Here is a 25,040-nt window from a genome sequence, read left to right on the forward strand (position 1 = left end):
GTGTGTCTTCTTGAGCTGAAAAGCTGATTCGTCGACGCTGAAAGTGAATTTTCCGACGCAGAAAAGAAACGCGTCGTCGCCAAAGCTGGAGCCACTCGCCCAGCTTCCTTTTTAGAAGCTTTGGGCTGGAGAAACCCCACACGGTGTGTGAGACCTGTCACACGCTGTGTGGGGCAAATCTGGCCCATTTTGGTCATTTGCCCCACGCATCTGGTCTAGTCTCGTGTCTCGTCCGATTCATCGATTCTTTTTACCGCGACTTGAACTCTTGAGAAAATGTTTCGTATCAAGTTTTCAATGAGGACTCAATTAATAATTTTTGTTTAGAATTGAGGAACCAATTATGATTTTGATAATCTAAGGTGGTAATTGATTTATTATGATTATATTATAGTTACGCAGTATAAATTATATTTTACTTCGTTGATGTGTTGACATTACACTATGTAAAAGGGAAAATTATAAATCTGTTTTGGAAGTCCATTTACATATTAAGTCTTACATATTAAGTCTAGTTGTTCAACATCTTAAATACTTTCACTACACTTAGATAAAAATGTCCTCATCTTCTTCATTCGTTCATCTTGATAATCCAACTCAACTTTTACGATGACGTTAGCCTCAAAACTTTTCTCGCATCTTCAACAGAAATTCCGAAACGATTAGGAGGCGGTTCATTCTCCAATTGGTACGGATAGGAGAGTTAAACGCGACACAACCCGACAAAGAATAGTTTATATATGATGTCGCATTATATATGCAAAGCAACAATGCGAATTATAATTTATATATACAGTATGATCAGAAGGCAGCAGAAAAGAAGAAAAAAGAAATGAGAAGAGATTTCGACATATAGACCCAGATTTATAATTAACCCTTTTTAAGTAGATCCAAACCACATCTTCAGCAGCTTTTTCCGACGCGGTTGTAGCACTTGTCATCTGCACCTTTGTTGGTCCATAAGTAGGAAGTCATTTTTTGAGTCATGGAACGGTGCCTGGATGCAGCCTACCAGACAAAGGTAGGAAAGCAAAGGCATGGGAACAAAGAAATTCTTCTCCTTCGCTTCTCTTTCTCTCGAGCTCATTCCCTGCCCGTTGATCTTCGCATATCAATGAAAGAAGTCCCTCTTTCGCTGCTATTTGAGTGTGGATGTGCTTGTACTTGGAAAGGCGGCGATGGGATGAGAGAAAGTAAGGGTATTTGGACCAAATCAAGTGATAGTGTCTAGATTGGTAAAAATGATTCGGGTGCGGATACGGATGCAAACTGTATTTTTTTTAAATATGAGATACGGGTGCGACGGGACACGGCAAATTTTATATAATTAATTATATATATATATATATATTAGATATAAAATATATAAAAAACTAGGATGAAATCACAACGATTTTGGTGCGGATGAAATCAGGTAAGACAACGATAAGAAAGAAGATGAAATCGCTGGAAAATAGCAGGAAATGAAATCACAGGAGAATCGCTAAGAATCGATCGCAAAACAAATCGAAGAAGGAAGAGAAAGAAGCCCTAAGCGTTTATAATCGCATTACACAGATGAGAAGTAGATGTAGTTTAGGTTCTTTTGTCAAATTTTGTAATTGAACCATATGTTTTAAAAGATTTAAAAAAACCCTAAATTTTTATATATTTTCACCATTAGCCGAGTCCCTACCGTGTCACTGCCGAGTCTCATGTCCCCACCGAGTCCCCGAGTCCTTGGCAAGTCCCCAAGTCCGGTGAGTCCGACACTGATATGGCGATCCCGGGAAAGAGTTCGTGCTTCGTAGGAAGTGACGCAACTAGTCCTAATATATAAATAGACTTTTAAATAGGTCCAGTTTTATAATTAACCCTTATATAAAACAATTAGTTTTCATTTCTTTAAAATCAATAAAATATATGCCATAAAAAAATATTAGGATCATAAGGAAAGAAAAAACTTTCTAACAGGTGTCGCTCTACCCATCTGCCTGTCCCTCCACTAGTATATTACAGAACTTGACACTTCCCTTTTCTCCATTCTTCTATTCCTCTGTTTTCTCTAACCTATCGACTCTATGCAATTTTTTAAATGTACGCTATATAAATTAATTAATGGTAGATAGTTTATATAAAATTTATAAATGAAGGGTTAAAGTGGTTAGTTTTGTCAAAATTTGATAATTTTATAGTAGGGAGGGGTTTCGAGGGCCAAATCTCTCCGACTGTCGGAACCACCTGTATTATGTGTCCGTTTGTTTCTATTTTTCGGAACTGCTTTTTACCTTTTTTTTTTTATGAAAGGCTAGAACAAGTTCAGACTTGTATTCGGACATTTCAACTATGTTGACACCCCTAGGACAAGCCTAAACAAACCCAAGTATTATTAAAAAATGAAAGAATGATACAAAAGTATTAGAGTTATTAGAGATTATATTGTTTAGTCACTTCGTCTGACAGCCTTCAGCAGTCCATCATCTCCAAACTTAGCTCTGAATTTGCAATGAAAGACTTGGGTCCTTTGCATTACTTCTTGGGGATTTCTGTCACTCAATCACATGGTTCCCTCTTCCTGTCACAGCGGAAATATGTATCTGAAATTATTGAGAAAGCAGGTCTTGGATCCTGCAATGCAGCTGCTATCCCTGTCGACACAAAACAGAAGCTCAGTATATCCTCAGGTTCAGCTTATCATAATCCCATAGAATACAAACAATTGGCTGGTGCTCTTCAGTATCTGACAGTCACCCGACCTGATATCTCCTATGCCGTCCAGCAAGTTTGTCTGTTTATGCATGATCCAAAAACCACACACATGGCTGCTCTCAAGCGAATTCTTCGGTATGTTCACGGCACACTTGATCTCGGCCTCAGCTTAATTGCATCATCTCCCACTCAATTAATCTCCTACACCGATGCGGATTGGGCAGGCTGCCCCGATACACGCTGTTCCACTTCAGGGTACTGTGTTTTTCTTGGTGATAACCTCATCTCTTGGTCCGCAAAAAGGCAGCCCACTTTATCCCGTTCCAGCGCTGAAGCCGAGTATCGCGGGGTGGCGAACGTTGTGTCAGAAACGTGCTGGATTCGAAATCTTCTACTCGAACTTGGCTGCCCGGTTCAGAAATCTACTATTGTTTACTGTGATAATGCCAGCGCCGTCTACTTAGTCGGCAATCCAGTTCAGCACCACCGCACCAAACATGTAGAAATGGACATTCATTTTGTCCGTGAAAGAGTAGCCAAATGGAAGGTTCGAGTTCTACATGTCCCATCTAGATATCAAATTCCTGACATCTTCACTAAAGGTCTACCTTCCCCACTCTTCGAAGACTTCAGAAATAGTCTCAACGAACGTATCAACTACGGGGAGTATTAGAGTTTTAGAGATTATATTGTTTTACTGATAGAGTTTATCTTAACCATACAGTTAGCTAGTATTAGTTATTCACTACAACAAGGATTGTACTCTGTATGTATACTGAATTATACATCAATAACAATACTCAGGTCTACATTTCTCCAAACTTGCATTCGGACATCCCAACTATATTGGCACCCCCTAGGACAAGCCTAAACAAACCCAAGTATTATTAAAAAATGAAAGAATGATACAAGAGAAGAGTCAAAGAGTGCGTAAATGAGAAATGTTACATAAATCATCAAAAACAAAAGCCTGACAGAAGGCAGGAGCAGAGTGCCACCAAATTAAATTTGAAGCCGTGGCCCCAAAAAGTGCCAACGCGTCCGCTGATTTGTTGCCTTCGCGGTAGATGTGAGTTACGATAAGGTCCATCTGAGAGCATAATTGTAAACAATGCAACCATTGTTGCCTTATAGTCCAGGGAACTGATTTTAAAAAGCAGAAAAAAACCAATATTTATTGTCTATCAGCAAACAACAAACAGCAACAACTAACGGCACGTCGGAACAGCTGAAATAAACGGGTCCAATGAATAATTTCTGCTTCTTGGACATCGAAAACACCCTACCAAGATGGTTTCGGCTCCTTTTTTATAAATTAAGATTGGAGTGGTTAATTAGTTCGTTAAGTCTGTATTTAGTTACAAGATTCAACCTAATTAAGATATGATAGGGGATAAATTTCTTTAAATTTGTTCAAAACATCCCATTTTACTTTTATAATATGAAAAAATTTGTTCTGAACTACTAAGATGTTAACTTGTATGTATACACACAAAAAAAAATGACCCGGTTTCTATTTAGCAAACAAAATAAAAGAAAAGAAAGCATCCGGGTGTTAATCGGCAACCCAACGAACCAATAATTGTGTCCGTTTGTTTCCATTTTTTGGAATTGCTTTTTACCTTTCAATACTAAATGTTTAAAAAATTCTGAAACAGTTTACTTTTTACAGGAAAAAAAACTAATATTTATTACCTGTCAACAAATAACTAACAACTAACAGTAAACAGCAAAGTGGAACAGCTGAAATAAACGGGTCCTATGAATAATTTCGGCCTCTTGGCCGTCAAAAACTGGTTTCGGCCCTTTCTTTTTGATAAATTAAGTAGGTTTTTGTTTTAGCTTTTGGGAGGAGCGTTTAGCGTTTCACTTCAAACCGCAGGAAATATAGCTTTTGGTTAGGTTTATATAACCGCAACATTTAGCATTTTCCCGGAAACTGCAGCGTTTAGGAGCTTTTCACGAAAAGCTATGAACAGTTGTTTGTAGTTAATTATTGTTGACAAAATTATCCTTCTTATTTTCACAAAATATTTTTAAAAACATGTCCATATTAGACATTTTAAATACTAACATCATTATTTCTTCAAAAAAAAAAAAATACTAACATGAACATTTTAATATAATTTTACCAAACACTAATAATTAAATAGCTAATAACAAACAGCTAACAATAACAGCAAACAGTTTACTGTAACCGCAAACAGCTAACAACAACAGCTATTAGCTAAAAGCTGAACCAAACAGGCCCTAAGATTGGAGTGGTTTTTTTTTTTTTTTGAAATAAAGAATCAATTTAATTAAAGGGCTAAATCAGCTAAAAGAATATCGCTAAGAAAATGAGGTGGACATGCCCACTCTCCACGAACAGATGCAGACACAACCGCTCGAGCTGGGCAATAAGCTGCTGTGTTGGTTGAACATTTAACAAAAGAGATTGAAACTAATTCTAACTCTTGAAGTAAAACAGAACAAAATGAAAGAATGTCAGAAAGATATGAATTGTGAGATGTTAGAGATGCTAATGCTTGAACTATGGATAAACAGTCCGTTCGAATGATGATTCGGCCGAGGCCCCTTGCTTTGATCCAGGACAGAACTTCCTTGAGAGCAATCGCCTCAGCAATAACTGGTTCGAATAAACCGTCTAGAGTTCCATGATAGGCATAAGTGCACATACCTTCTGAGTTGTGAAGATTGGAGTGGTTAATTAGCTGGTTAAGTCTGTATTTAGTTACAAAATTCAACTTGATAAAAGATAAATTTTGTTAAGTTTTTTCAAAACGATCCCATTTTACTTTTATAATATGATTAAATTTGTTCTGAACTACTCACATGTTAACATGTATGTATACACAATAAAAAAAAAAATGACTCAAATTCTATTAGCAAAAAAAGTTTAAAACAAAAGGAACTAATCCAGTATTCATCAGTAAAACTAACTAGTGTAATTTGTAGAAACTAAAAATAATAAAATATTTAGCCAATCAAATATGTTAAATTCAGTTATCGTCGTAGTAAGTGGAAGTTTGAATATTTGCAACTTACATTTCTTTCCATTTGGTAAGTTACTCTCTCTCTCTCTCTCTCTCTCTCTCTACTCAGTTTAAGCGAGAGAATAACAATGGAGTCAGAAGTTCAGTTACTAACTCCGGCAACTACTTCACCGTCCACAATGTCGTCAACAGCACCGGAAATTCGGTATGTTTTCTCAATTGCTTAACTTCCTCCTCTTAACCGGAAAAAGATGGTAAAATTTCATCTAATTTCCTATCCAAACACCCAAATCTTCGAGATCAAGCAGAATTTTCCGCCATGCAATAGAATTTCACACATCAATTTGATTTAGTTTTCTGTTTTATTGAAAGAAAAAGTTCTGTGCTCTGCAACTGAGGCATCTTTGTTTTTCTTCTTCTTCTTTAGCCATAGTTGTTCTTACTTGGGTTTCTGTTATTAACTTTTTTTAATTTCAAACTCAAAACATGGATTGGATAACATCTCATAACGACGCCGTTTCATAGTTTCAAATAACATACTGTAGGGCCGATTTTGGTGAAGTCAAACTCATTTTATTTTTAATATGATTTAATGCATGTTTTTTATATATAGAAAAATAAAAATTTATATCTTAAATGATCATATTTGGAATATATGTATTTTCTAGATTATATTTATCTAATATATTTTGCACGAAAATAAAAATTTATATGTTAAATGACCATATTTGGAATATATGTATTTTCTAGATTATATTTATCTAATATATTTTGAATGTCATATAAAAAATAGTGTGAATAATTTATCAGTCCTCTAGTTTTTACCTAACATATTATTTAGTCCCTCTGTTTTGAAAAACACATTTTAAGGTCCCTATCTTTTGCCAATATTAACCATGTGGTCCTTTTATATGTTTTTTTTAGATTTTTAACCGAATATATCTTAGGTTTTAGGACAAACAATACAAGTTGACCATGTTACTCTGTTACTTTATATATGTTTGTTTATGCTAAAATAAAACGGTTACAAGTCTAAAAAAACTGACAAAAGGACCAAAGGCTATATTGGCAAAAGTTAGGGGGGATAAATTATTTACCCTAAAAAATATAATTTTTGCTTATATATATATATATATATGAGGGCGAGCCTTGGCGCAACGGTAAACGTTGTTGTCATGTGACCAAGAGGTCATGGGTTCGAGTCTTAGGAGCGGCCTTTTGCCAAATAAATTGGCAGGGGAAGGCTTGCCCCAGTACATCCTTCCTCCCTGGACCCTCGTTCAACGGGGACGCGTAGTGCGACCGGGCCGCCCTTTTTTATATATATATTAAAATAGTAGTACAAGCATTTAATTACTGTGCTATTTCTTTTTTGAAGAACTACTACTGTGCAATTGCTATTCAATTTTTTAGAACGCTATTTTAGCCTTGATCTTTCATTTTTTTTTTCATTTAGTCCTTGATCTTTTATTTATTTGTACACATTAAGCTACTAAATTATTTATTTATTTTGAAATTTTTATATTGTTAACTGAGTTAAACCAAATTACAATTGTAGCTCTAGTTATTATTTTTATTATTTTTAAAGAAATTATACTGATAGTAGCTCATTTTTTATACTGTTTCTTGGTTTTCAGGGAAGTAGTAGCCAAGACATATATTAAGTTCTATCAGAGAAGAATTAAGCCAATGAAGAAGGAAAATGAACTTGATGCTCAAAAAAGTTGGGTTCCGGAGACACCAGCAAAGCCTGTCCTGGCCAAACCACATACTTTGTATTATAAAAGGAGAGGCAACTCAGCACCGAGACCCAGTTTTCTGTCCAAAATCTGTAAACAAGAAGCTGCCAGCGAAAAGTAAGAGAAATCTCATGGTTCAAACTTTTCTTGTTTGAGTTCTGAAGTGTCACTATATTTAAACATATGCATCCGTGACAGGGAAGATGCTGATACTGAAACTAGCTATGATTCATCATACTCAAACAGTCTAGAATCTCATGCTACTGAGTGTAAGTGTATTCTTTTATGACAACACTTCTATGAAATCAGCATTTAGTTTAGTAATTAAAGCCATGTTTTTGTAATGATTTGGATGCAGCTGATCGGGAAAAAGATTGTATTTTGAAAGTGGAAAATAAGAAGTTTCATCCGGTTCAGTTAGAGGTTCATTTAAAGCTTCAGCTAGAGCCAACAACTCCGTTGATAAAGTACAACAAAAGACCAAGCAGCAGCCGCATAGATACAAACCCGACACCAACCAAGAAATTAAAGATCAAGAAGAAGAGACATAGGCCAAAGGTAGCAGTTGATGTTGTACCTAGACGACCGGAGAAAATGGCGCGTGTCACTCAGCCTAAGGGCAAGGCGAAGAGGTTGAAAACAGGTGAAAACATGTCGTCTATTCAAGAACTTCCTTCAATCCATTCTACTCATGGCAACTTGATAGCAATGTCAGATTTGAACCTAGAGGGACGTATTTTCCCAAAATGGTGCAAGAAGAGGACAAGGATGAAGAGGAAGATGAGATCAAAAATGTCCATCATTTTAATTTTTTTCTTGTTAAAAAGTCATGTAAAAAAGAAAAGGTCAGAAAAGTCTATGCCAAGAGTAAAAGTGGCTCGTCTTAGTGCTTTAGTTCCCCATCAAGGTTTTCTCTCCTCGAAGAAGGGTGCTATAGTTCTTCATCGCAGTACTGTTTCTGCCAAAAAAATTAGACCAGTGCTTGACATGGACCTTGTGACAATGAGACAGTGGATTCATATAACAAGAAAACTGAATGGCTTAAGTGAAGAAGAGGAAGATGTCAATGCAGAAACAGAAAGGCGATGGGGAAAAGAAAGAGAAATTTTTAGAGGACGCTTAGACTTGTTTACTAGAAAAATGCATATGGCTTTAGGTAAATTCTATATCGCTGCTGTTATTTTTTGATGTATGGTACAATATTATTGTGCATACTTCATTGTTAATTAAAAATACACTGTCACAGGGAATAGAAAGTTCAAACAGTGGAAAGCTTCGGTGACAGATTCGGTTGTAGGAGTTTTTCTAACACAGAATGTTTCCGATTTTCTTTCAAGGTAACAAATTCCTAATCGTTTCTTTTCTGTTTCGATACATAATTATACCAGTGGAAGAGCAAAGCGTAATGATAGTGTTTTATTTATTTGTTGACAGTTCTGCTTATATGGCGCTTGCCGCCAAGTATCCAAATGATAGAATTAATGAAGAAGAGTTTCATTGTAGCCAAGTGTTGACTAGAAGTACTAATGGGACAGTAAAAGACTCACTTGATCCCCAATATTTTGTCACTACATATGATGAAGAGGCTTTGGTTGATATTGAGGATATTGGAAAACCCATCTTGCCTCGAACTTCTTGTAGAAATGAAAGCATACCAAGCTGCTCCTCACAAGCTGAAGTTGGAAGAGAAAAAATTGTGGATTCAAAAGAAGCAAAAACGACAAAAGCAGGGAAGAAAAAAAATGCAGACAGGAAGAAAGATTGGGATAAATTAAGAAGAGAATATTCGAAACCGAGATCTAGTGATCATATAGATACGGTAGATTGGGAGGCAGTTAGGCAGGCTGATTCGAGTGTCATTGCTGAAATAATTAAAGCAAGGGGTCAACAGACTGTTCTTGCAGAACGAATCAAGGTACTTGTTATAATTTACTATCTTAATTGGGGATCATCTTTTAAATCCAAATAACAACCTGATGTTTTGTAGGGCTTCCTTAATCGAGTACTTGAATTACATGGAAGTATTGACCTGGAATGGTTAAGATATGCACCACCTATGCTTGTGAAGTAAGTACAAACTTTGTCTTATACCTAAGGAGATTAAAATTTCATTTAAATACTGCTTGAAATATACAAGATCAAATTAGCTAAGTATCCTATATTTTCTAATAAGTTGTAATTTTCTTCATTTGCTAGAGAATATTTGTTGGATGTATATGGTCTGGGTTTGAAAAGTGTAGAATGTACACGGCTTTTGGAACTTGGACATGTTGCCTTCCCTGTATGTATCCTATAACTTATTATTTTTTTGTTAGAGATAATAAAAACGGATAAAACTTCAAATTTACCCCTAATGTTTTCTGGGAAGTGCATATGTACCCCTAATGTAAGAAATGATGAAATCTTGTCCTCAACATTTCCAACATGGAGAAGTAGGTAAGGGTGGAACCATTATCGCCCTTATAAGGGGTGGTTCCCCTGCCCACCCGACAGCCAGGGGTGCGCCGGCAACCCTCTACCACTGCCTCAGTCTTTAGGGGCAAATTACCTAGGTTCATAATTATTCTATTTATCATTATCTAGCCCAAAATTGCTCAAGTTGGAAACTTTTAAAGACAAAATTTTATCATTTGTCATATATGCACATTCCTAAAAATGTTGGGGTAAATTTGTCAACTAATTATGTTTCCCTGTGAAGTTAACTATTGAATTGTTCGTTGGACTAGGTTGATGTGAATGTTTCAAGAATATTAGTGCGTTTGGGATGGGTACCATTGAAACCACTTCCTGGAGACCTTCAGTTTCATCTCTTAGAGGAGTAAGTGCCATACTTGAAGAATAATATTCATGTTTACAATGTTTGAAGTAATCTCTGACATCATTTATTCCTCTTAGGTACCCAATCATGGATAAAGTTCAAAAATATCTCTGGCCACGATTTTGGGAATTGGATAATCTAACTTTGTAATGCTTCTTCTTCACTTCAATTATATTACATTACATTCCTGAGTTAGATTTGTTGAAAGGTAGAGAGGCTGTCATCTGTTTTATCAGCTTAAATAAAGAAGAAGAAAAATTATAGTAAATATAAGTTGGGTCAAATAAGTTAGACAAAGTTACATTACACATACTCTGCAATACAATTCTACTCCACCGGTCTCTGCTCTCATCCGCAACTGCCGGCCAACCACCACGGAAAGGTATGTTATGTATTCTTATTTCTTTATCAGTTGAGCTTTCACCTTACTGCTTTCCTCTTCTATTTTTCCTTTCGTCTTCTTCTCCACTAATCCATTATATAAGTGTCATGCTGCCCAATTTTTTTGGGATTTTCGTTGTTCTGTCAACAAATAAGTGAGCCTTTTTTGGTTTTTTATTGTTGCATACTTGCATAGAAAGTGGTCGATTTTTAGTTGAGCCTTCAGCGTGTGTCTTTTGTTGATGTTGAATTTCTTAGTCTAATACTGCTTTTACTTAACTTTGCAGGCTTTTGGGCATGAGAAACTAAACGAAATTGAATGCAAGAATGGATCTTGTTGGTTTACAACTTTAGAAGTTAAACTAGTTATTGAGTAATAGTTTTATTTTTTGTGCTTTTCTTATTTGTTTGTCGCGTCATGTGTGGTCTCTCGCCTCGCCTTAAGGCGATATTTTGCCCTTATCGGCTCGGCTCGCCCCTTTAAAAACTATGGCTTTACTAATGTATTACTAATGTCTATACATTACAAATTGTGTGCAGATATGAGTTTCACTATCATTTGATCACCTTTGGAAAGGTATGTCATTGCTTTTCATTGATTCTAATTTTGTTCTGATTGAAAATGCTAAATTGATTCTAATTCCTGCAGATTTTTTGTAAAAAACAAAATCCAAATTGCAGTGCTTGTCCAATGAAATATGAATGCAAACATTTTGCAAGTGCAACTGCTGCGAGGTTTGTCATTCAGCTTTCGAAAATGCATATTATAAAAAAGAATGTTAATCTAATTCTGGAGAATTTAATAAATGCAAAAAGCATCCTAGACTCCATAATCATTATGATTTTGGTGGATTGAGCTGTGATCTCTCGTTTTAAAACATTGATCTTTTATTTTTTGTTAAATTAAGCTTATATGGACCAAAAAAATCAACTTTGAACTTAAAAGTTTGTTAACAAACCATTATTCATTTTATCTACGTTTTAAATTTACATTTCTAACAGTTCAAACGTAGTTTTTTTATGCATGATGTGTCATGTGATATGACTAGAAAAACTGTTAAAACCTTATTTCAAACTCTCAAAAACTACAATTTTAGACATAGATGAAATGGGTAAAAAAAAATTCTAATAACTAAATTAGATGTTACAACTAACTTGTGGCTTCATGTGACAAAAAATAAATGATTAATATGTTGAACTGAAAGATCAGCAGTTCATTGGAATGATCAGGGACCTCAATATGTTTCTTTGCCCTTAATAGCCGTAGAGATCATATAATTCATGTGATAGGTAACACTTTAACATTCATTTGAGATTCGATAAGGCATCATTCTAAACCTAGGAAGCACCAACACAATTACTAGTATGAGTGCGGTAAACGATATTTAAAAAAAAATGAGACACGGGTACCTCTCGGGAACAAGCAAAATATATATATATATATATATAACATTTATTAGTCATTATAAACCATAAATAACATCCATAATAAGTTACTAATTCATCAAAAAGAAACATTAAATTACTTTAAACTAAGTAAATTACCAAAAAGGGGGGGCTGCTGTATTCTTTTCATTGGATTTTGATTTCTTTTTTTATTAGGGTTTTATTTTATTTTTGTATATATCAATCCCTCATTTTTTTGTAAAATTATTAAAAAATCCCCCTATATTCTACTTGATTAACTTAGAACCCATGTTCCCGAACTCACAAAAGTGTCCCCATTAAAAAAGAAAAGAAAAAGAGGACACTTACGTGTCCCTGGAGTGTTGGAGTGTCCGGCACTCGTATGTTAACGAAGTTCGGTGCTTCCTAGTTCTAAACCCTTTTATGTCAATTTAGATTTTTTTTTATTTTTAATTTTTTTTTATATTGTTGTGGGTGCATTATTTTGATTAACATCTGAAGCACAAATTTTGAATGCAGTAAAAATCTTAACCTACCAGGCCCAAGCAATGAAGATTTGGAGAGATCCATGGTTCCTAGCATACCATTTGTAGACTCTCAGTCCCTCTCAGATAATATTGAGGTTGCTAATTCAAAAATACCAATGACACTTTTAGACACATCAAAACCTGGACTAGAAGAAATCTCTTGTTGTGTGCCCTCAATTGAAGAACCAAAATCACCAGAGCTTGTGCAAAGCATTGAAGATTTCGGAGAGAGCGAAGATGATTGCGATGGTTATGATGTTGATGACAATGGAGAAGAAGAAGAAGAAGAAATTCCTACCATTGTACTCAACAATGAAGAATTCAGGAAAAATGTACAGTACTACTTGGAGAAGAAGTGCAATAATCTCGAAGATGGTAATTCATCAAGAGCTTTAGTTCCTTCATCAGTGGGTGTTAATTCATCTCCTGTGCGTAAACTGAAGCGTGCCAAACACTTGCGAACGGAACATGAAGTGTAAGAAACTTTTTCCTATTTACATATATAAAACTAAAAAAAAAAATTAGTGTTATAGGAACCTCAAATTGAATAGCAAATTGTTTAAGGGTCAACTATGCAATAAACTTTTGAGTCTGGGAATTCCAGAACTTGGTCAAAAAAATAAAATAAAATAAATGATTGGACTCTTGAACTTTAAGGATATCTTATTAGTCTTTTATACTTGCTTATTTCTAAAATTCAAGGACCAATCGGATTATTTAACCAAGTATTGATGTATTAAGCTTGCTCCATAACTTGTTTTTTGAGTTTTCACTCTTGTATTGAAATCAATTGAACTGAAATTACATATTGACCGGGTTTGTTCTTATGCAGCTATGAAATACCAGATGATCATGAAATTCTGAGAGCGGTAAGTTGGTCCATTCTTAAACTATATGTAACTAGTTCATTAGCATTTGTCTTTGAATTAAATATCTGATTGCACTCTCTAATCTTATAGGTGGAGAGACGAGATTCTGAAGATTCAGTGCCTTATCTTCTTGCTATATGGACTGCAGGTATATCATAGAGTATATAATACTGAAAGTCAAATTGATTAATGAAATAAATTACAAAATAGATTATCTTCTTGCTATATGGACTGCAGGTATATCATAGAGTATATAATACTGAAAGTCAAATTGATTAATGAAATAAATTACAAAATAGATTATCAGGAGAGAACAAATTTAGACTCACATATAAAACCATACACTGTTAGCACCAATTTTTTAAAAACCGGAGGGGTCAATGGGTTCAATCAGTTGACTCAGATTGGTTGAACCGGATGACATTATAAATAAAAGGGATAAGGTGCAAATTTGCCCCTAACCGGATTGAGATTGACATTTGGGTTAGGGGTCAATACGCCGGTTGACTCAGATTGCTTGAACCGGATGACATTATAAATAGAAGGGATATGGTGCAAATTTGCTCCTAACGTTTTTGGGGAAGTGCAGATTTACCCTTAAGGTTTGAAATGATGCAATTTACCCCTAACGTTGTTTTCACAATAGAGTAGTGCATTAATTTAAATTAACTAAAACCCTCACATTTCACTGATTTACCATTATGAAGGAAAAGCTCCTAACGGCAACAAACACACATGCTTGCTTGCACTTGGAAATCAATAGAAAAGTAAAGCATATATACATATATTCACATACTCCTTTAGTCAATTTCTTTTCTCTGTGTCTCAGTTAGAGGCTAAGATTTTCTTTTGTTCTTGAATAACCGGGGTCAGACCAGTTCACCCCGGTTCTTAAGGGTTTTTGGCATTTTGACTGTTAGTTTGTAACCGTGTTAGTAACACTAAATGTTTTAGACATAATAAAAAAATGATAAGGTAAATTTGGATCATCTACTAATAAATCAATGTAATTTCATACCTCAGGTGAAAGTCCAGATTCTACCCAACCACCTGAGAAAAAGTGCAATTCCAAAGGATCGGAACTTTGCAATGATGAGACATGTTGTGCTTGTCAAAGTATTTATGAAGGAAAAGCTGATATTGTTCGGGGAACAATTCTGGTTAGTTAAACATGCTCTTGGTGGATGTAATTACTAATAATTAACATCAAATCATGTTAATTAATTAACCATTAACTACTGTTTGACCAGATACCTTGTAGAACAGCCATGAGAGCAAGATTTCCACTCAATGGAACCTACTTTCAAGTTAACGAGGTAATAGTACTCAAACTAGTGAAGAAATCTAAACTAGTGAAGAAATCTGTATACAAACTATATTTATGTCTGTGACTCGTACTCCGTTTAGCGTGTGTCTAACATGTTACTAATTTGCTCTCCAAAAGTATAACAATTAAACTAAATGAGTTCGATTGTTTTACTTTAGAGGTTAGAGGAGTTAGTTCGGGGTTGATGTGGTAAGCTTATTTTGCGGGTTTAACCTGACAATGTTGTTAGACAAAAAATTGTGTCAGGTGACATGTTAAAACAGTTATACTTCTGAGTACTAAATAGAGTTGAATCATACATATAACTGGACCGTTTAATGTATCCATTTGAAAGATGAGGGACGGTGTATTTAAAGATAGTTGATTGAGGGCTTAATAGGTAAATTATGACCATGGTCCCTTAACTTTGCTCTTACTTTTTTTATGGCATTTGAACTTAAAAATCGGATATAACGCCTCTGACCAACTTTAATTATTGGACTATTTTATTTTGATATCGTCATCGGTCCTTTTGAGGGCGAGCCTTGGCGCAACGGTAAAATGTTGTTGTCGTGTGACCAGAGGTCACGGGTTCGAGTCTTAGGAGCGGCCTCTTGCCAATTAAATTGGCAAGGGAAGGCTTGCCCCCAATACACCCTTGTGGTGGGACCCCTCCCCGGACCCTCGCTCAGCGGGGACGCGTAATGCGACCGGGCCGCCCTTTATCGTCATCGGTCCTTTTGACTTGTCAAATGATAAAATGACCCATTATATTACTGACGTATAACGTTCCTCCGTGGCTTTAATGTCGGTTATGAAGTTTAGGCAGGGATCATAAAGAAAGTAAAGACAAAAACTGATGTGTCATAATGTATCTATTTAAAATATTAGGGCCTTAATCAACAAAAATTGAATTGATTAGGGGTTTAAATATGCATTTTTCCAAGAAAATAAACGGCTCATTTACATGTATTTTCTCTCTTGCAGGTGTTTGCGGATCATGAAACTAGTTATAAACCATTAATTATTCCCAGAAATTCAATATGGAACCTAAGGAAACGTATTGTATTTTTTGGGACATCTCCATCAGCAATATTTACTAGTAAATATCTAATCTATTGCTTAAAATTAACAAATAACATTTGAAAATTTATTTAAATGACAAAGAAAACTCTTTTCTTTTGGCAGGGGATTGTTCGTTAGAAGACATTCAAAGAAATTTCTGGGAAGGTACAAGCTTTATATTTCAAACATGAAGTAAGTTAACTAATATAGTTTGATACTGAGTCCAAATTAGGGTAAATTACATCTATGGTCGTCCTTGAATTATAGTGCTACTAATATCATTTCTTGATTACATTGTACTAATATTAAAGTTCAAATGAAAGAAAGTCCGTTTAAAACACTGATGTGGACAAGTTTGAGTAGAACATTGACTTTTTCTATTCACGTGTTCTTAAATTCTGATCAAATATCTATTTTCAACTCATTATTTCGTTAATTTTTAATGATTTTTCTTTGAGTTGGACTTTAATATTAGTACAATGTAACGTTCAATAAATTTTATGTCATGAAATGAAGTTTGGAGTGCAAATATTAATAGTTTATAGTTCAAGGGTCATAGATGTATTTTACCCTCCAAAGTTACACGCATGGTCCCTCAACTTTGGCTGTATTGTCTTTATGATCATGGGTAAGTACCTCAACTTTGACTTTACTTTCTTTATAACTTCTAACTAATCGATTAAATGGTCTCAAAACCAAAAGGTTTAAGAATTAAAGTTATTCAGAATATTATTTCTATCAACTCTACAATGAATAGTTACCTGCTATTGGAATGTTGAGATTGATTAAAGTTGAGTGATTTTTATCTCCGGTTTTGGTTTGGCGTAGAATTCATTTGTCTGAGAGGATTTGATCGGGAAACACGCGGACCCAAAGCTCTTGCACTAAGGTTCCATTGTTCAGGTAGCAAGATGGAAAAAACACCAAGAAGAGTAAATCCTAACAAGAAGAAGAAAACTGCACCGAAAGAAAAAGGAAAGGAGCCTCACCTCGAGCTGCACCTATCTAACTAACCTCAAGGTTTTTATGTTTATAATTAAATCATTGTTTCTTGCAATTACTCATTGTAAAAAATCACCAGCACATCTATAGATGAACAGATGTTTTTGAACTTTGTATTTGATATTGAAATATCAACTTCATTTCTACGTTTATGATCCACAGCCTTGTCTTGGCCAGATTCTGCCTGACCATTTATCAGGGAGTTTGAGGAGTGTTGTCTCGCCCGTGGCGAGATGGAAACTGCCTTCTCGTGGGGTTTCATGCCCCGTGTTTTTCCTTCTAAAAAAGACCTGCCATCATCTAATTGCTTTTCCAATCTTTTGACTAACAGATTCAATTATCTTACTGTCTACTGGGTTACCCATTTCATCCGTATCCGTAACACAGAATACGTTTAGAGCTGTGTCATGTTGACATCTCAGCCCTTGTCACATTAATCCCATTCTCTCCAAACGTTCTTGTCACATTTGCTAATAGCCCCTCCCTATCAGACATGCATAATTCTAGCCGCACGTCCTCAGTTGCTGTTCTCTCCACTGCAGCCTTTCAGGCAATGTAAAGTGTAGTGTCCAGTTGCCTCCAGTGACCGGTTTAGGGTGCTTGTGATGGTCTCTCATGTTTTGTGAGTGTTAAATTTGATATTTTTGGGTGTTTTTCTGTAGCAAATTAAACGAACTAATGTTCACACTTCAGGGATTTGGGTCATCGACTAATTGAGACGTTTAAAAAGTTGTGCTGTGGAGTGATCTGTGTAAACCTGACCAGTTTAACCTAAGTTATTTTACCCCATATATATATATGCACTGTACTCTATTTCCTAAAATAATTTTTTCATTAAAATTTTTTTGTAATAGGTTGAATGGATTAGTGAGTTTTATAATAGATTGTGTTGACGCCTAACACATTAATACAGTAGTGTTCACACACATTAAGTCTAAATCTAACGGTGAATGACCAAATTCATTTGGTCATCAGATCTCGGAAGTAAATTCCAGGGGGCTGAGGGAGAAGTCACATCTTCAATTATTATGGTATCTTGGAAAGTCTTCTTTCTTTTCTTTTCCGTATGCCGTCTTTCATCGCCTCGTTCCAATGTGTTTTGTTCCTCGTTATCTCTCTCTATTTTGTCACTTCTTCTCCTTCTGGTATCCACATCCACTGAAACTAAAGTATCAATTTTGGCACTTCTCCTTCTACTGATATTTTATTCCATTTGTCTGATATGTCATTAAATACTAATAAAAAACAAGTGTGGCATTGTGCGGGTTCCATCTGTTCAAACTCTTATCATATGTTTTGCATAAAAAAAAAAAAAAAAGGGCGGCCCGGTCGCATTACGCGTCCCCGCTGAGCGAGGGTCCGGGGAGGGGTCCCACCACAAGGGTGTATTGGGGGCAAGCCTTCCCTTGCCAATTTAATTGGCAAGAGGCCGCTCCTAAGACTCGAACCCGTGACTATTCTAAAAAGCTTTCCTAAATCTATTATGAATAAATTAGGCTTTCTTTATCATTTGCATGTTAAGAATAAATTAGGCTTTCCCAAAAACGACGATATGTATAAATTTAAGACGTATCCCAATAGTGCACATATTGTTCCTTTCCATAGTTGGTTTGATAATCCTATTTAAGAAGAATGCTATTAAGCTCCATAAAATGAGTTAGAACTAGATTTAGTAACTTTTATAGAAGATTTCAGGACTTGTAGTTTACAGAATTTATCCTATACTAAACTCAACTCCTTAAAAGAGTCATTGTGTATATGTGCAGTAGCATATAATACAACATGATTTTGAGAAAATCAATCAAAATCAGGCAACAAAAAGCTCAGCTTTTCCATCAATGAAAAGACTCATGAATTCTTCGCCGTCGACGGTTTCTTTCTCTATGAGAAGCTGAGCAAGTTTATGGAGAATGTCAATATGAGTTGTGATTATTTGTGTGGCTCTTTCATAAGCTTTCTCTACCAGCTCTCTTACTTCTGCATCTACCACATCTGCAGTCGCCATCGAATAGTCTTTTTGGGATGACATCTGATGATAACCAACGAAAGGTATGCGAGTTAGATCTTAATTTTGCTTTGTGATTTTGCAAAGGTATACAGTCGTTGCTTCGAAGTTTGGTGTCCGTTTCAGAAAAGTCCCTTTCTTTCAGTAAAATCACTGAATTTCACATTTTGATTTTAATGAACCGGCCAATGTGTACAAAAACTCACTAAAACGTTGATATGACACAAAAGACGGTTGACAGTGTGCTAAGGCCAACTAAGTGTCGTATTGAACATGTCTGACGGGGGCAAAAATGTAGCAGCCACATGGCATATTCTAAGAAACAATTTTAAAAAACCATCCTTGTTCAACATGGCGCTTAATTGCCGTATAGTCAACTGTTTCCTATGCTATGTCAATATTCAGATGAGTTTTTTTACACAAATTGACCATAGTGACTTTATTGAAATCAAATGTGACGTTCAATGGTGATATTTGTGAAACAAATCCCAAAATTCAACGAACGTCGATGCAATTTAACCCACGAGAAACGCAAGCAATGAATAATAATAATAAAAAAAAGGCCTATTACATACTCAACCCTCCATGTTGGCCATAAAAGCCGATCCCCCCCTTCCCTTGAACTTTGAAAACAATCGATTAACTAATTAAACTTGTTTAAACTGGCCAGTTGCCCCTGAAATTGATTAAGGTGATCTATCGATCCCTTAAATTGCTCCAGTGACCTATCGTCCCCTGCAGGTCTGCTTGGAGGAAGGTTTGACAAGGTTCATTAGAAGGAGGGGAGGGGATGTTATTTATTGAACCTCCAGATCCCACCAATTTGGTGGTACTGAAATTGGGGTTATTTCAAGGTGTTCTAACCTTCATTTAACCCCCAATTAACCCTCACCTCCATTTAAACTCCTTCCCAAGCAAGGTTAGTTAAATAACCTCCAAATTGATGATGGATTAGAGAAGAGACAACGACAATTTGAGGCCCCGTTTTTATCTAATGTGAAGCCCATGCTCCTTCAATTTGTAGAAAGTTTAAATTAGGGTTAAAATAAAAGTTTGACTGACTATTAATTTAGTCTAAAATGAATTTTAGGTATTAATAACTTTAAATTTGGCAAAATTTGACAAACTAATTCAAGAAAATTTGATAAGGTTCATTAAAGGGAGAGGGGGTTATTTAGTTAATTTCCAAATCCTGAAATTGGGGTATTTTAAGGTTTTCTAATCTTCATTTAACCGTCACAAGCAAGGTTAGCTAACCTCCCTTTAATTAACTTCCTCTAACTCCAAAACAAGCAAACCCTGAAGTTGCTTAAAATGATATGCGCTTCAACTTGTTCAAATCCCTACTTGCTCTGCTATGGAGGACTCGTGTCACTTTAAGCAACTTCAAGGGGCCTAATCGATAGTTTTCAAAGTTGGAAGGGTAATTAGACTATTTTGGACAAATTTGCAACTAGGAATGTATTAGGCCAACACAAAAAATGCAAATATTTAGATTTAGATCAAAGCACAATTGAATTTTTACCTGTTGGCCTAAGAAGGGATTGCCACCAGGTCCACCAATGGCAACTTGTCCAATCTTTTTGCTGAAACCAAATCTCTCAACCATCTGCCTTGCCACCCTTGAAACTTGCATGAAGTCGTTCGATGCTCCAGTTGTCACGTTCTCCGTACCAAAGATAACTTCTTCTGCTACCCTGCATTGCAAATGAAGGAGTTCATCGTCAATAGGGGAAGTTCACAAGTAAATTTGAACCGACGGTTGCTGAAGTATGAGGTCTGTTTCACATATTTTCCTTCAATAAAATCACTTAATTTCAAATTTGCTTTTAATAGAGGCATTCGGCCAATTTGTGTATAAAAATTCACCGGGATGTTGACGTGGCGGAGAAGACAATTAATTATATACCAACTAAGCACCGTGCCGCACAAACATGTTATTTTCTTAAATTTTGATGTGGCTTATAGGATGTGTCCCGTGGTGGCACACACATGGATGCCACATCAACTGTAAAAAGTCATACATGTTCAACATGGCGCTTAGTTGTCATATAATCAACTGTCTTTTGTGCCACGTCAATATTCCGGTGAGTTCATGAACACAAATTGGCCGGAATAAAATGTGAGGCTGAATAATTTTATCGAAAGAAAATGAAATTCGACAACTTTTGTGAAAAAGTCCGAAACTTAAATGAATGTAGATGTATTTTACCCACGAGTCTACACTTAAAAAAAAAAAACTTTAATAGGAGGAAACATGCTAGTTATTGCTCCAGATGCATTTAAGGATTACAGGTGGCGTTCAGTTGCCATATAGTCAATTGTCTTTTGTGTCACGTTAACATTCCAACGAGTCTTTGTACATAAAGTACACGGAATGACTTCATTGAAATCAAATGTGAATGAAGTTCACTGATTTATTAAAAAGAAATGAAATTAAGTAACATTTGTGAAACAGACCGCAAAATTTAGCGACTGTAAGTGAATTTTACCCTTTAAGTTCACTCTCCAAAAGAAACTCTAAAAGAAGGAGCAAAAAAGGTTAAGAGAGGTTCGTTAACCAACCTTCCACCAAGTGCAACAGCCATCTGATTCTCCAAGTAGCTTCTGCTATACAATCCGGACTCGAGCCTCTCCTCACTCGGAGCGAAAAACGTAAGACCGCCGGCTTGACCACGAGGAATGATCGATATCTTTGCCACAGGATCATATTCGGGCATAAGTGCTCCAACCAAAGCATGTCCAGCCTCTGCAAAAAATGATTGTGATTAACACAATTTAATCTTCGAAACGAGAAAGCAACCGGAAGAAAAACTGGAAATCGGAAATTGGCATTTATATACCATGATAGGCGACCAATTTTTTCTTCTCCTCGGAAACAACGGCATTTTTCTTCTCTGGTCCGGCAATGATCCTCTCCAGGGCATCAGATATCTCGTCTTTGCTTATTTCTTTAAGCTCACGCCTAGCAGCAAGTATGGCAGCTTCATTCATCAGATTCTGCAAATCAGCTCCAGTGAATCCTGGGGTTCTCCGAGCAATCTTATCAAAGTCGACATCCTTTGCAAGTGCCTTTCCCCTAGAGTGAACCTAAAAATAACAAGACGAACACGCGAAGGTAAGTCGAAGCAAGACTTAATGAACATAATCTGCTTCCATTACTATGAAAGATAGATCAATTTCAAACACAAAAACAATCCAAATGTTGCCAAATAATCAATGTAAGGATTGATCAAGCAATGTACAGATCACCAAATGAATATTGATATAGAAGTTTTAAACTGTACATAAAAAAACTGGGACGAACCTCGTTACATCAATCTGATTAATCGGGTTCATAATTGATCAGGCGTTCCTTGTGTGACCCTTGTCCTATTAAAAATATGTTGCCTATCCTAGGTATAGATCTAGGGACCTAGCTTAAAGCGACTAAACTTCCACTTGACCAACCGTAATTGATAAAATAGATAATACTCGTCACAAAACAAATTGCTACCGCATTAGGGTTGTCAACGGGGCATGAATTTTCTGTCAATCTGGGAATCACGCCCTAATGGGGACGGAGAATCACCGAAAAAGTTCCCCAAAGGGCAGGAATGAATTTTGTTTTATCTCCAATCTATCGGGTACATAAGAACCATTCCCATTCCTCGTCCCACCTCATTTACAACCCTAGACCTCGTCCTACCGGTGCAATAACACATGAATTACATATAAACAAGAATCATTATCAAACATCACTCAAGCTGAATCCAAATTGCAATTCAGTACTGAAAAGAGCAAAACAGTATAGGAAAAAAAATTATAACCAGTAGAACTACTAACCTGAAGTATCTTCACTCTACCGGCAACATCCGGCCGGTCAACAGTAACTTGTCTATCAAACCTGCCAGGTCTTAGCAAAGCTGAATCAAGAACATCCGGTCTATTAGTAGCAGCCAACACAATAACACCCGAATTGCCGGAAAATCCATCCATTTCCGTCAGCAATTGATTAATAGTCTGCTCCCTCTCATCATTTCCGCCTCCCAGTCCGGCTCCTCTCTGCCTTCCTACTGCATCAATTTCATCAATGAACACAATGCACGGAGCCTTTGCTTTGGCTTTGTCAAACAAATCCCTCACTCTTGATGCTCCAACTCCGACAAACAACTCCACAAATTCAGATGCTGCACACGAGAAAAACGGCACTCCTGCTTCTCCGGCAACTGCTCTAGCCAGCAGAGTCTTTCCTGTTCCGGGCGGTCCGACAAGTAAACACCCTTTTGGAATTTTAGCTCCTAAAGCTGTGTATTTGTCTGGGTTTTTCAAAAAATCCACAACCTCTTGAAGTTCCAATTTTGCCTGGTCTGCTCCGGCAACATCACCGAATGTTACTCCAGTTTCCGGTACTTCCTGGAATTTCGATTTCGACCTCCCGAAATCCATCGGGCCACCTAACCCACCGGGTCCTCCAGGACCGCCTTGACCGCGGCGGAAAAGGAGGAACAATCCGGCGAAAGCAAGGACCGGGAATATAAGATTCCCAATAAAATTGAAAAGCCCATTACCTGTATCTCCTTCCGAGACCGATATATCGACACCATTCATCGCTAGAATGTCAATTAGGTCAGGGTCATTAGGGACAATGACGTTCGCACGACGGCCGTCGACGGCAGAGAGCTGTAGAGTAGAACCATCTTTGCTGAACCGAACTCTCTCTACTTTCCCCTTCTTGACAGCGTTGAGGAACTCGCTGTACCGCCATTGAGTACCTTCAGGGAGATCAGAAGTGGATTGAGATTGAGGTTTTGGGGCTGTGAGGAGAAGATTTTGGGCAAAAGGTGAGGAAGTCGAGGGATTAGGTTTTGCTGGTAGGGCTTCAATTACCGGCGGAGGAGACGGTGGGGATGGGTTATCGACGGCGAAAGCTTGAGGGGATAAGGAGGAGAAGAGGAGAGTAGCTAAAGTAGCTTGGGATGAAATTGATTTGAGTGAATCTGAATTGGGGATTTTAGCTTCAACTGATTGAGATTTTTTTAAGGAGAAGAAAGGAAATGGAAATGAAGATTTGGTGGTTTTAGGAGTTGGAGGAGAAAGAAGGGTTTTTGAACCAAAGAAAGTGGAAGAAAGAAGAGGATTTGTGGATGAAGCCATGGCTATGGCTGAGTGAATTCTTCTTGTTGCTTACTTTCTGTTATTTAATAATAAATAATATTATCTCCTCAACTATCCAATCCTAGATTGTGGAGAAACAGAATAATAGTATTAAATAAAATTAGCATTTTTGGGTACTTTTTCCCTTTTAATTTTAGACAGTAGATTAAAAAATGAAAGATTAGTGAGTAATTCCATCTCTATGCCCATTCGTAATAAGAATTCTCCTTCCATGTCCTGTTGAAAAAAATGGAAAGAAATCTATCATCGTTCCCCTACCAATGGATAACGAGGATCCTCGTAGATATATCCGTCATATTTTATAAAAAAATTATAAACTAATATCAAATATATACGATTTACTAAATATAATTTATTTAAAAAAAAATTAAATATAAAATTGTGTAACCTTTAATAATGATTAAACATGAATAGCATATAAAAAAGAGTAATTAATTTATTAGTCCCTATATTTTGACAAAACATATTGTTTAGTCTCTGTATTTTCAAAAACACACGGTAAAGCCCCTAATTTTTTTCTCGATGAACTATTTAGTCCCTAACGTTTTTCACGATAAACTGTTTAGTTCATGCCGTTAGACTCTCATGAAGATTCTATTAGTCAATTTGGATTAGCAGAAACATCTTTCGTCATCACTGAAGCAGTTGGAAGTAAACATGAGTCGAGAATATGGAGGAAATTAAACTCACCATTGAGAGTAAGAAGATTTCCACCTTCAATTCTAACAGGAAGAGTAAGCGAGAGAGATTTGAGTCGATTTCTACCTTCAATTCAAACGGGAAGAGTGAGCATGAGTGATTCGATTATAGGTTAGGGATTCAATCCTTTCTCCATTTTTTTTGTGAGCGCGACTTGTGAGAGAAAGACATAGAGATGTGAATTGCTTTTGACTGATAAATAGTAAAGGTTGATTTAGTCATTTCCGAATTCATAAACGGTAAAAAATCTAACAAACAGACAGAAGGACTAGACAGTTCACTGAAAAAAAAGGTTAGGGACCTTACCGTGTGTTTTTGAAAATATAGGGACTAAACAGTGTGTTTTATCAAAATATAGGGACTAATAAATTAATTACCCTA

The 25,040-nt window shown here is 36.2% G+C and overlaps 2 protein-coding genes across 3 annotated transcripts in view; one reads left to right on the plus strand and one right to left on the minus strand.

Moving 5' to 3' along the window:
* LOC136208678 (transcriptional activator DEMETER-like) overlaps positions 1-16,884 on the plus strand; it is a 29,681-nt gene extending 12,797 nt beyond the window's left edge. For both annotated transcript variants that reach the window (XM_065999784.1, XM_065999785.1), the window contains 20 exons: positions 5,794-5,889; positions 7,322-7,540; positions 7,622-7,692; positions 7,782-8,579; positions 8,670-8,760; positions 8,858-9,338; positions 9,411-9,490; positions 9,620-9,704; positions 10,150-10,241; positions 10,319-10,387; positions 11,163-11,199; positions 11,272-11,357; positions 12,549-13,031; positions 13,389-13,425; positions 13,516-13,573; positions 14,449-14,585; positions 14,676-14,741; positions 15,719-15,833; positions 15,920-15,961; positions 16,625-16,884. In XM_065999784.1, coding sequence (XP_065855856.1) covers positions 5,794-5,889; positions 7,322-7,540; positions 7,622-7,692; positions 7,782-8,579; positions 8,670-8,760; positions 8,858-9,338; positions 9,411-9,490; positions 9,620-9,704; positions 10,150-10,241; positions 10,319-10,387; positions 11,163-11,199; positions 11,272-11,357; positions 12,549-13,031; positions 13,389-13,425; positions 13,516-13,573; positions 14,449-14,585; positions 14,676-14,741; positions 15,719-15,833; positions 15,920-15,961; positions 16,625-16,809 — 3,328 coding nt within the window. In that variant the 3' untranslated portion in view covers positions 16,810-16,884. The remainder of the gene's footprint in view (positions 1-5,793; positions 5,890-7,321; positions 7,541-7,621; positions 7,693-7,781; positions 8,580-8,669; positions 8,761-8,857; positions 9,339-9,410; positions 9,491-9,619; positions 9,705-10,149; positions 10,242-10,318; positions 10,388-11,162; positions 11,200-11,271; positions 11,358-12,548; positions 13,032-13,388; positions 13,426-13,515; positions 13,574-14,448; positions 14,586-14,675; positions 14,742-15,718; positions 15,834-15,919; positions 15,962-16,624) is intronic.
* A 1,567-nt stretch (positions 16,885-18,451) lies between these two features.
* Positions 18,452-24,041, minus strand: LOC136208679 (ATP-dependent zinc metalloprotease FTSH, chloroplastic). Its single transcript, XM_065999787.1, has 5 exons — positions 22,629-24,041; positions 21,647-21,893; positions 21,369-21,552; positions 20,329-20,500; positions 18,452-18,827 (listed from the first exon to the last, which is right to left on the minus strand). The coding sequence occupies exons 1-5, from the start codon at positions 23,937-23,939 to the stop codon at positions 18,606-18,608; spliced, it is 2,136 nt and encodes a 711-aa protein (XP_065855859.1). The 5' UTR covers positions 23,940-24,041; the 3' UTR covers positions 18,452-18,605.
* Between the last annotated feature and the right edge of the window lie 999 nt (positions 24,042-25,040).

Source organism: Euphorbia lathyris, chromosome 10 (assembly GCF_963576675.1).
Source record: "Euphorbia lathyris chromosome 10, ddEupLath1.1, whole genome shotgun sequence".
Lineage (NCBI taxonomy): Eukaryota > Viridiplantae > Streptophyta > Magnoliopsida > Malpighiales > Euphorbiaceae > Euphorbia > Euphorbia lathyris.